This window comes from Xiphias gladius, chromosome 4 (assembly GCF_016859285.1).
Source record: "Xiphias gladius isolate SHS-SW01 ecotype Sanya breed wild chromosome 4, ASM1685928v1, whole genome shotgun sequence".
In the NCBI taxonomy this organism is placed as follows: domain Eukaryota; kingdom Metazoa; phylum Chordata; class Actinopteri; order Istiophoriformes; family Xiphiidae; genus Xiphias; species Xiphias gladius.
The window spans coordinates 22,215,247-22,227,347 of NC_053403.1; the positions used below are offsets into that span (position 1 = coordinate 22,215,247).

Genomic DNA, 12,101 nt, shown 5'->3' on the forward strand with positions numbered 1-12,101 from the left:
TATCCGCTCCCTTTTGTCCTGTTAAAGTTACTTTAGCACACTGTTAATAAAAAAAACTCATCACTTCCTGTAACCATTTCAAATTAAAGGCCTTCTAGCATTTCAGTGGACAGAAACCCTTAATTTCTTAACAGGGCTTTTATTGTATAATATTTGCAGGCATACCATTTGTAACAACAGGCGGACAGAATTAATGGACGACAAAGCAAAATGTATCATAATAGGACAATGATATTTTAGATGAGTAATCAAGAACAGCAGAGTGTTGAAAATAGTATGATTATATTGTTAAAATTATTAAAATTAAGCTTTAGAAATGTACATTGTGCTTAATTGGCATACATTTTACTGTATATGACAGCCACCAGGAGTTTATCCACCCCTTTCTTTTCCCTGGACTGTATTTGGGTGCTGGCCTTTATTTGTTTGTGTTGACCACACCCCCAACCATTATCAGAAACCCAGCTTTTAAATGCACAATAATTAATTTTCTGCAGCTAGGGGTCGTCTCAATCAATACAATAAGAAAAGACAGAGTTTGGTGACGTTGTGAGGTAGCGTGAGATCATGGGAGTTGTTGTCTTCACCACCATTGCCATCATTGCAGTCAGCTTCTCCCAGTTAGGATTCCTTCAGTGTTAATTGCTGCTTTATACTGGGAGCCAAATTATCCACAGAGGTCTCCTCCTCTCCAAAACAAATGGACTAGGTGAATAAAAGCAGTAAAAACACTGAATAAAGCACGTTTAAACATTTTAAAAATTGTCCTAAACAGTGTGATAGTAAACAAAGAATAAACTAAGAATACAATGAGATCAAAACAAAACAAAACAACAATGCGCAAGGGAGAAGAGAGACTCGCGACCAGAAAGGCAGGATTTTATAGTTTGAAAGCACTGGGCCAAGGTGCTTCCACCTATGATGATCAGGACTCCACCCTCCAGGTACCTGCTGCTTTATAGAAACAAAAGACACAGAATATGAGAGGAAACCAGGGGGGCATCACAGCCTCTGTGATATCTGCCTCCACCCCAATATTATGGAAGTGAATGGTACTTTGCAAAGCAAGCATTGAAAAATTATGTGTTTATGGAAATGTCTTTTCCAGAAACATTGTCCTGGTCACTCTGGATAATCCACACACCTTGCCATGAAAAGTTTTAGTAGGAACTACTTTTTACCATGGAAATAGTTACAGCAAGGTCTATGGTTTATCCAGAGTAACAATGTAATGTAATGTAAATTTTGGATGCTGTGAGCACCACAAATAAAATTCTATTCATTTAATTTGGATGGAAATAGTAATACAGGAAAAGTGATCTTTGCACATCTAAACTTTATTATGAAGACCTTTCCTTTCCTCTCAAAGCAAACTCAATTCTTCAGATGTTGGACACATTCTTTTGAGAGTCTGGTCCATGTTGACATGATTGCATCACATAACTTCTCCAGATTTGTCAGGTGCACATTAACGCTGAAAATCTCCCATTCTACCACATCCAAATGTGTTCTATAGGATTCAGATCTGATGACGGGGGCATTGAAGTACACAGAACTCATTGCCATGTTCATGAAAACAGTTTGAGATGACTTTTGCTTTGTGACATGGTTTATAATCATGCTGAAATTAGCCATTAGAAGGTTGCCATAAAGGGATGCACATGGTAAACAACAATACTCAGATAGCCTGTGTGCCAAGAAAACATTCCCCACACCATTACACCTTCACCACCAGGCAGATTGGGTCCACAGATTCATGTTGTTGATGCCAAATTCTGACCGGTCTGCCATCTGCATGCCGCAGCAAAAACTGAGATTCATCAGACCAGGCTACATTTTTTCAGCCTTCAACTGTCCAGTTTTGGTGAGCCTGTGCCCGCTGCAGTCTCAGATTTCTGTTCCTGGTTGACAGGAGCGGAATCCAACATGATCTTCCGCTGTTGTAGCCCTTCAAAGTTTGATCCATTCTGAGATGCTTTTTTGCTCACCACATTCGTAAACAGCAGTCATTTGAGTTACCATAGCCTTTATGTAATTCTCCTCTGAACTCTCTCATCATCTAGGTGTTTTCATCCACAGAATTGCCGCTCACTGGATGTTTTTTGTTTTTCGCACCATTCTGAGTAAACTCTAGAGACTTATTAATTAATTATTATATATGAAAATCCCAGCAATTTCAGAGATACTAATACCAGCCTGTCTGGCACAACGCCAGGCCATCAATCATGCCACAGTCAAAGTGACTGAGATCAAATTTTTTGCTCATTCTGATCTTTCATGTGAACATTAACTGAAGTTCCTGACCTGTATCTGCATGACTTTATGCACTGCACTGATGCCACATGATTGGCTGATTGGATAATAGCATTAATAAGAGGGTATATAGGTGTTGCTAATAAAGTGTTCTGTGAGTGTACCTTCATTGCTAGAAAATCTTTTCTTCTAATTTGGATGAACTTACTCTTTACTATTTGATTCTACTTTCTTGGATCTAAATGAATAATTAAGGTCAAATAAATTTTTAGTATGAAAGGAGGAGATGACATATTGCAAACAATCTCCTTCTCTAGGGTGTATATGTGTACCAGATAGTGATCTCTTTACTTAATGACTATTTTCAAAAAGGCACCTTCAGAGTCAGTGGATCGAGTGTGATGTTAAAATTTAGAAATGTAAGATGTTACAGAATGATAGCGCCTTGAATTGAAATTGTTAAATAATAAGATAAGGTAATAAAAAGCTTGGTATAATAAGAAAATTTGGCTTAAACAGATGCCCAGCCTGTTGATCTGATCTTTCTTCCTGAGCAGCTTTTGGGGCTGCAGCCCTGCAAAGCTGGTGTCTGTGTTCTGTCTTTAGAACATAAACTCTGTTTGAGCAGACAGCAACAGATTACAGCCACAGGCAGTGGAAGATGGAGATGAGAGACCATGTTAGCAATTATAGTCACAGATAGTGACTGCCTGTAGACTTGGTTTAATTCAGTGGTATTTCACTTCGAACCATACAAGAAGGAAACCTATTGGCTCAAATTAAGGTAAATAGGATTTTGAGCTAGTAAAGTGATGCTTACAAATACTTCCAAAGTTTGTGTAAAATAAATCTGCATGAGATATTCAAGTTTGTGCATGTGTAGAAAAGATTTGTATTTTTTAAGAAAGAGAGAGAGAAAGATTGTGTGAATAAAATCTGTGAGAAGATTATATCAATGTGAGGTTATACAAAGACACAGTGGGACAAAAGTGCTTTTTTTTGTGTACAGATACAAAGCAGGAAACTTCATCTAAGTTCCTACACTTTGTGTGACACTGTAGTAGATTTTCAAGATACACAATGGTGTAGGCTCTTCCACAACAACGTTTTTGGCCTGGCTAGATGTTGTGAAGGGGTTTTTCTTCACCAATGAAAGAATTCTGTGATCATCCACTTCAGTTGTCTTCTGCCTTCCAGGCCTTTTGGGTGTCACTGAGCTCACCAATGTATTCCTTCCTTTTAAGAATGCCATCATTACACTGAAAAAAAAAACAAAGCTATTGTTACAGTGCTCTAATTTTTTTTGACTCAGACATGGCAAGCCCTTTTTTCTTCTCTTGTGGAAAGGTAGATAATGCCAGTACCAATGACAATGTTTCTCCATCTCTACAGACAGTTAACACTAGAATGAATACTGATAGCTGTCAACACTGGTGCAAGCAGGTTAACCAGAACACAGGGAATAGGACCCAAATGCAGATGCTGAGGCAGATTTATCCAGTTCAATGATTTATTATAAACAGAAAGGAATTCTTAGGGAATGGTGAGGCAGGTGAGATCAAAAACCAGTGGAGGAAGTCCGAACAAGAAAACAAATCCAAAAGATAAACGGGCAGGAATCCAAAGTCCAAAAAAAAGGGAAAAGTCAAAACACTGGTAAAAAACAGGCAAAACACTAGGAACCAGGCAACAAGGCACACAGTAAAGCAACTTAATGTTTTAATCCAGGGGGGAGGGAGCTGAAGAATGGAACTTGGGCTCTTAGGCAAACTGACCAAGAGCTGGGAGGGGGTGGAGCAGATGACCTCAAGTGGACGGCCTGGACGGGGGCTGCCCACCCCGCCAAGGACAAAGGCAGGACCAAGGCAGGACCACTCTGGAGGCCGGGCAGGAGGGCGATAGCGAAGAGGCTGGAGAGGTTGGGAAGGGCAGCTGGCACAAGAAGATTTAGCTGCAGGTCAGGTGTAGGGTGCAGGGTATGAATCAGACAGCTTGAGGTCTGGCTGTGGGTTGGCGGGGACTGATGACTGGAAATCAAGAGCAGACTTGATGTCGGGTGACTCCAGAAAGGCCAACTCAGGAGAAGAAACTCAGGAACAGATAGGATGTCAGCTGAGACCCCTGACTCAGGAACCCGCGAAACGTCTGCTGGGATGATAACTGGGGGCATTGACCGACTCAGGGTCCAGCTAGGCTGAGCATCGATCATGGTGCTGGGCAGCCGAGGCTCTCGATCATTGGGCAGCTGAGGCTCTGGGGTCGCTGGGCTCTGTAGAGCTGGGCAGCTTGGCAGACTGACGTCTCCGAGACCCACGCCAACCCTCTAGGGGCTCTGACCCCTAGATATCTTAGGGACATAGACAGGTGAGTCCCCAGGAAAGGGGTCAGAATCAGACGGGAGGCTAACTAACTGGGGTTCAGGCTGGTGGCTAGTAGGCCAGAGGCTAGCCGACTGCATTTAATTCAGGAAATATCTGATCAAGGAACAAGTAAACAAGACTAAGAATCTGACCGTGCAGTCATCGCCAACTTTCAGCAGTTGACAGTTTTGACAGTTGTGATGTTTTTTACTGCAGGCACACTTAATTAATATCATAGTGGACCAATGAAACCAGCAAATATTCATATTTGAAAGGCTGGAACCAGTACATTTTGCTTAAGAAATTATGATTAATTGATTATCAGTACCAGGTAGTTGGTAATTAATTTTCTGTTGATTCACTAATTGCTTAATCAACTAATCTTTTCAGATCTGTCAAACATTACATAAAAATACAGAATAGCCTGCATATTAGTGCATCAATAATTTGGGAATCCGAAAAGCCTCCCTCTTCACATTGAGTATTTTTGATTCTGTTCAGTCTGACACTCCGGTTTTTACTAATTACAGCAACATTACACACATTTTGGAGTTTGGTGGCGCGTCTCTGCTCCAGAAACAAATGTGAGAAAGCCTAACAAAGACTGTCCCTGAGCTCACTACCCTCCAACAGAGTCTAAGATACACAGTATCTGAAAGAAACATGAACACAAAGAGTGACTACAGAGCAACTTCTCTGCCTGACTGAACTACCGCAAGGCAGTTTACTACTAACGAGTGTTGAATGCAGGACTTTTTCTTGCCTTATGTTATTGATACTTTTACTGAAGGAAATACTTCTCTCCACCATTGCAAATAATCTTACAGCATCTGACAAGGTACCATGTTGGTCTAGTGGTTACTTAGAGACTCATGACTCACAGGTTCACTTTTCACACCAGGTGATGTGTCCAACTAACACTGTTTTTGACTCAAGCTGTGCTCCAGTCAAACACCAGTTACCTATTTTATTTCAGGTCTTTAGCAAAAGGAAAAACCTGTGGAAAAAAACTGCTCCGCTGCTGTTCTATAGTTTGTCTCTGAAAAAACAAAACACATAAATGAAAGGTGACTTCAGAGGACATGAAGGTAGAATTCAATACTGTGTTGCCATTAAAACAAGCAGAATCCTCTTGTTTCTTCTCTGACCTGAGGTTTTAAAATACAGTTCATTACTACTGATGGCTGCATACAACTTATGTATGAATTTTAATCAGTTTGACAATAGCCTGTAAGTGTCTTGTAGCACAATATTTTGTCAATTTAAAATTTGTATATGATTACATTTTTTTCAGTGTTTGTGTAATTTGTTTATTAAGAAAGTATAGAGGGAGATGTGTGTCAGTCTGAGTGATGATAATGCCAGATAAAGGTTTAACGGGAGCTGTCTAACAGGAGCTGTCTGTGTGTGTCACCCTAAACAGGCCCCACATTGCCCAGACAGGGCCCACAGGTTCAGAATGGCCCCACACCAGAGGAGATGGACCTGCACAGAAGGTAAGGACCACATACACCTCAACAGTTTAGACAAAGACTTTAACATTGTCTCTGGATTAAAAAAAGAAATAGGCTCTTCACCAGGCAGCATTATTTCTTCCATTCCTATCTCTCCCTTATCTTACATTTCTTTTCTTTTTCTCAGTTATTAATTTATAAATAATTCTTTTTTCACCACCTATCTACCAGTGTCTTACACAGACTCATACACACATGCACTCGAATGAATGAGTCTGACAAAACCACACACTCAGATTTGTTTTACTTCATACAAGGCCAGTCTTTGCCTCAGGTAATAATGCAACTCGTGGATAGCTAGAAAACACATCACACATGTAGTGCTTTCACACATGTACTGCAACCCTCAACTTATCTACACATTACCTGGAGGAGCCGTATGTGAGAACGCTAATGTCTGAATCAGTTGGACCAGACATTAAACAGACTTTACCCTGCCAGCTCCCTAGTGCTAAGTCCGTGTAATATCCAATTGAGCCGATGTGTGAATAGAGAAGGTCATTGTCCAGAGATTTCACAGCAAGCAAGTTGACGTGTTGACGACATTTCTATCCTGCCTCCTCCACACTCTATCCAGGCGCCACCCCTCTACTAAACCAAACATGTTTCCAATAGGTGAGAATGCCTATAACATGGACGATCTTCTGTTGTGTGTTACATGTGTGAAAGGGCAACTTTCATGTGAGAAACGGCTATACCCACACATAAAAACTTGCATACATGCACACGCACACACAGCTGTATTAATGGAGGCCAGTTGTTAGCTAAGGTTTAGAACCTGTTCATCAGAAAAGCTTGTTGAATGATTTGAAGCTACAATATGTAATTTTTTCCCCAATATTCTTATGTATTACTAAAGTTTTATTTGAAATATGCTCCAAAACATATATTACTGTGGAGAGGTGCTGTCAATGCATCTGTGACCCTGACTAATTGAACAGCCTGGAGCAGTACAGAGATATTGCCTTCTAAAGTTTTGAGCCTTGCCCTTCTAAGAAATCAGAGAAGGCCAATATCAGGGGTGGGAGCTTACAGCTGACAATCAATACGCCAACGCGTTTCTGGTCCAGTTCTCCTCTTGCACCAGGGCTTCAAGCTAGTATTAGCTGCTGAAAGACATTGCTATGGCTGATTCACGGGCTAGCGAGCACATGATTCCTGCTTTAGCTGAGACAGCAAACACAATGACGATGTAGGTGAAGAGCTGGGTGGAGCGTAACAGAGCAAGAAAGGAAGGGGTGGGAGGAGCGGAGTGGTTTGCTTTTGAGTCTCATGCTAGTGCTAGCTTGATTTCCAGAACTTGCATATTGTAACTTTAATTAGAATGGAATGCTTTACACATACTCTTATATGCAAACATAGGAACATGGACATACATTGACGTGTATCCTCATGCTTACACACAACCTTGAATCTCTTCAGAAAACTGTTGGTAGAGAGTGACAGCTTTACAGCCAGATAAAGGCACGGCATGGACATTTTGAATAAAATGGCAGAAGGTGGAGCGTTTTATATTCACTCATCCCTGATCCCAATCCGTTACCACACACAGAGATGTAAAAACTTTAGTAACTTTAGTATCAGTTACATGAGCCAAACAGTAACGACTAATTTGGTAACCAGTTAAGATAAAGGGCGGCTGTTGTACACCACACTATCATGTCATGAAAGAATGCTAAATGGTTAGTTTGATATGGACAAATGATCCAATTTATACATCCATATACGAATGGGTGACAAATTAAAGGAAAACCTTGAATAAATGCTTGGAGGTACATAATGAATGCAGATGCTCCCATACAGGGCGGGAGGGCTCAATGAATGGTATAAGTATGAAATTATGTGATTCATGTAACTGTATCCAGATCTCAGTCCAGCTGAACACGTATTTAACATTTTGGAGTGATGTGTTAGACACAACACCTTCATTAAAACGTTAAATGAGGGAATATGTTTTGGAAGGATGCTGTTCTTTCCTTCCGGTAGATTTTCAAAGACTTAAAGCTGTTCTGGAGGCTCATGGTGACCCAACACCTTATTAAGGTATTTAATAATATGTATTTTTTAATTTGTCACTAATTTGTACATCTAAAAGAAAAAAAAAAGAGGACGGATCAAGTCAATACATCTAAATCAATAGAAGTAAGTCTCCAGAAGAAATCAAGACGATTGATAATGATGAAGATTCAAATTCAAATTCTTACAAACTGCAATAATTTTTTCTTTTTTAATTAAAAAAAAAGTGTAAATTAACTTTTGCTGAAATCACTCCAATGTTCATTTATTCACTTCACTCTATAGTTTACTCTGCAGTGGGCAGTAAATTGATATTTTTTGACACTTGAAATGAATAGTCATCGTTTTGCATTATCAGTGACAGTTGTCGTGTTCACATCATATGGGATGGATGGTAGATGTCACTGGACAAGTGTTATTATGAAGTTGTTCATGTGAGTGTTAAAATATTATGAACTGACAATGTTACACTGAATGAGGGTTTGCTTACATTTAAGAACACACTTTGGCTGAAACTAGGCATCCATTTATGCTTGATTTTCAGGCACTTCCACATTATTACTGATATACACTGATCAGCCACAACATTAGTTTGTTGAAATTATTTAAGTGATTGATTCATAGAAAATAATGATATAATAATAATAATAATAATAATAATAATAATAATAATAATAATAATAATTTAATATATAGTGAATAAATTTCACACAGCATTCAGACACACAAATAAAATGGCAGACAGTAAATTTACTGTATAGTAAATAAGGAGTGATTTTGGATACAGTCTTTGAATGTTACCAAATCTTTGAGCGATTGCCTCTTGCTGTTTGTGTGTGTATGTGTGCCTACATGCTTTCACATTTGAACCTTGCAAGGTGACCGATTCTGTTATCTGTCCTGCCTGTCCTGCCATCTGTATCTCCCTCCACTTTTTCACCATTACTTTTTTATATTTCTTCCTGCCCCCTTTAGGTTTTCACTTTTACCCTTTTGTTTCTTTCTAGCTTCATTTGTTTTTTTTCCTCCCTTGCCCCTCTTCCCTCCTGTTTCCACCCTCTCCTGTCTGTCTGTCAGATGACAGACAGGCAGCGAGTGGATCAGTGACTGAGGTCATCTGCTGATACAGAGGGCAATATCTGCCCATTCTCCATTCCCAGTTATTTTTTAGTGGCTGTGTCTAATCAGTACATTGCTGTCAGTAATCCAGTCAATTTGTGGATTGTTTAATGGGAGTTCACAGACTGAGAAAGGCATCTGCACTCTAACATCTATTTAAAAAATGGTATTCATTACGCTTTAAATCATCAGCCATCAAAGCATGGATTTACATTTGTGACATAAATGACTTTGTAGCTTTGGCTGACCTTTAAGTTGTTCTATTAACCATCTGACCAAACAGTACGCAGTCAACATGTTTATTAATTGTAGGATATTTGAATAGATCAACTGGATTTGGAGGCAGCTATACTAATCAGATAGCACTGAAATATAAACACTGTGTCCACTACATTGGTTAAAGGGCAATGAGTGCATTTACATGCACTATTATCCTGGTTTTGAGTTTTATGTTGGTCGTGTTTACACGGAAAATCAAAAACGTGGTTATTCACCTCCCTCTATATATGATTTAACATTGTCCAGGTTCTCTTCCAAGCTGGGCTACGCCCCTCCATGTGTTCATAGTAGCACTTGTTCCACGTCAGCCAGTCAGATCTGGCTGAGTGGCTGGCAGTCATAATATCTGTGTTGAGAACCTCTGCCACAACCTATCTTCAAAGGAGCTTCATTCATCCTTCAAACACATTTTCTCGCTTCAGAAGCCAAGCTATTCTTGCCTGTATCTCAAGGTTAACTAGGTTAACTGTCATCAGGAGAGGACACCTCTGTCACTGGGTGCTAGTTTGCTGAGGTTTCTGACTCCAATTATCCGACTGCCTTCACCGTACAGTGAAGTGCTGTTGCTTTACTTACAAGCTACTATACATCAGTTTCACAAAGCCTAGCAAGCTAATGGTAACCAAGACACCAGGTCTTCTCTGTGTGCCTAAGGCTTGAATATATTCCAATCTTAAGACTGTTTTAGCGAAATTTTACAAGACCATTGACATTAAACAAGGAAAGGCAAAACACTGGACCAAGTGTATACAGATTTCCCTGGAGCCTACAGGACTCACCCATCCCCTCATCTTGGACAGTTTGACCATCTGTCCCTGTTTCTTACCCTAGCCTACATATCCCCTCATCAGCAGAGCCAAACCCCTGACAAAGACAGTGCAGATCTGGACTCAGGAAGTCTCATCATCACTACAAGACTGTTTTGAGGATACCATGTGGGGGCTCTTTGAACACTCAGATGTTGAGCACCACACCTCCACAGTATTATTATACATCAACTTCTGCATCGATAATGTGATTACAACCAAAAAAATAAGAGTGTTTCCCAACCAGAAATCCTGGTTCAACCAGAGTGTGCAAGTGCTGCTCAGAGTCCCGGATGCTGCACTCAGATCAGGAGACCCCTCCCCCCAGTCAACTGACACCTCCCTCCCAGACCAGCTCAACACATTCTTTGCCTGCTTTGAGGACAGCTCCAACAAGGGACCAGCCATAATCACCACCCATCCAGAGAGTGACCAGCCAATCACACCCCAGCCCTATCAGGTCAAGAGGGCTCTACACAACATCGACAACAACAAGGCAGCTGGACCTGATAGTGTTCCAGGCCATTTTTTGAAGGCATGTGCTGACCAACTTGCTGCAGTTTTCACAAACATTTTTAACCTCTCACTAAAACAAGCCACAGTTCCTACCTGTCTGAAAACCACCACCATCATCCCTGTACCCAAAACCTCAGCAGTCAGTAGCCTGAATGATTACCGACCGGTTTTCCTCACACCAGTAATCATGAAATGTTTTGAGAGACTGGTGTTGGCCCACATCAAGGCCTGCAAACCCCCTGATCAAGACTAACAGCACTTTGCCTACAAGGCCAACAGTTCCACAGATGAAGCCATCTCATTCACACACAGCTCTTACCCACCTAGAGAACCCCAACACCTACGTCAGGATGCTGTTTGTCAACTTCAGCTCGGCATTCAATTCCATCAGCCTGGACAAACTGGTCAACAAACTGCTGACACTAAATTTAGCAACCCCTGTCTGCCTGTGGATCGAGGACTTTTTAACCAACAGACCCCAGCATATCAGGTTGGGCAATCACACATCCTCCACCATCATTCGCAACACTGGCATCACCCAAGGTTGTGTCCTCAGTCCACTCCTCTATTCTCTTTAAACTCATGACTGCACTTCCACCCACAGTTCCAATTCTTTAATCAAATTCAAAGATGACATGAACACACTGTGTCTGCTATCAAATAATAATGAAACTTCATACAGAGAGGAGGTTGAGATACTGTCGGCATGGTGCAAGGAAAATTACCTGAACCTCAACACAACAAAGACTAAAGAACTTATCAGGAAAAGAAAAAAAAAACACAGCACACTGAACTGTACATCAATGGGAAGGAAGTTGAATGGGTTGCCAGTTTCAAGTTCCTGGGAATCATCTAACTGAGGACCTGACCTGGGGCCTGAACATTTCCTGCCTAGTCATAAAAGCCTGAAAATGCCTCTTGTTTCTGAGGACCTTGAGGCACAACAGACTCCCCTAAAAATTGTTAATAAAGTTTTACTGCTGCACTATAGAGAGTATCCTGACATACAGTACAGATGTACAGTCTGGTACTCTAATCGTACCGCAGTGGACAGGAAAGACGTGCAGCAGATAGTCAAAACAGCTTATTGGATTGTCGACTCCCCACTTCTAGACCTGATAGACATCCACAAACATGCCTCTAAGATCATGAGAGACCCCTCACACCCCAGACACTCCCTGTTCTCCACCCTCCCCTCAGGAAAGCTTAGAACCATATGCACAAGAACCAACAGCCTG

At 40.8% G+C, this 12,101-nt stretch overlaps 1 protein-coding gene across 6 annotated transcripts in view; it reads left to right on the top strand.

The window, feature by feature from the left end:
• The window catches only part of enah (ENAH actin regulator), a 166,372-nt gene that overhangs the window by 109,762 nt on the left and 44,509 nt on the right, over positions 1-12,101 (top strand). For all 6 annotated transcript variants that reach the window (XM_040124785.1, XM_040124784.1, XM_040124786.1 and 3 more), the window contains exon 4: positions 6,037-6,109. In XM_040124785.1, the coding sequence (XP_039980719.1) occupies positions 6,037-6,109 (73 nt within the window). The remainder of the gene's footprint in view (positions 1-6,036; positions 6,110-12,101) is intronic.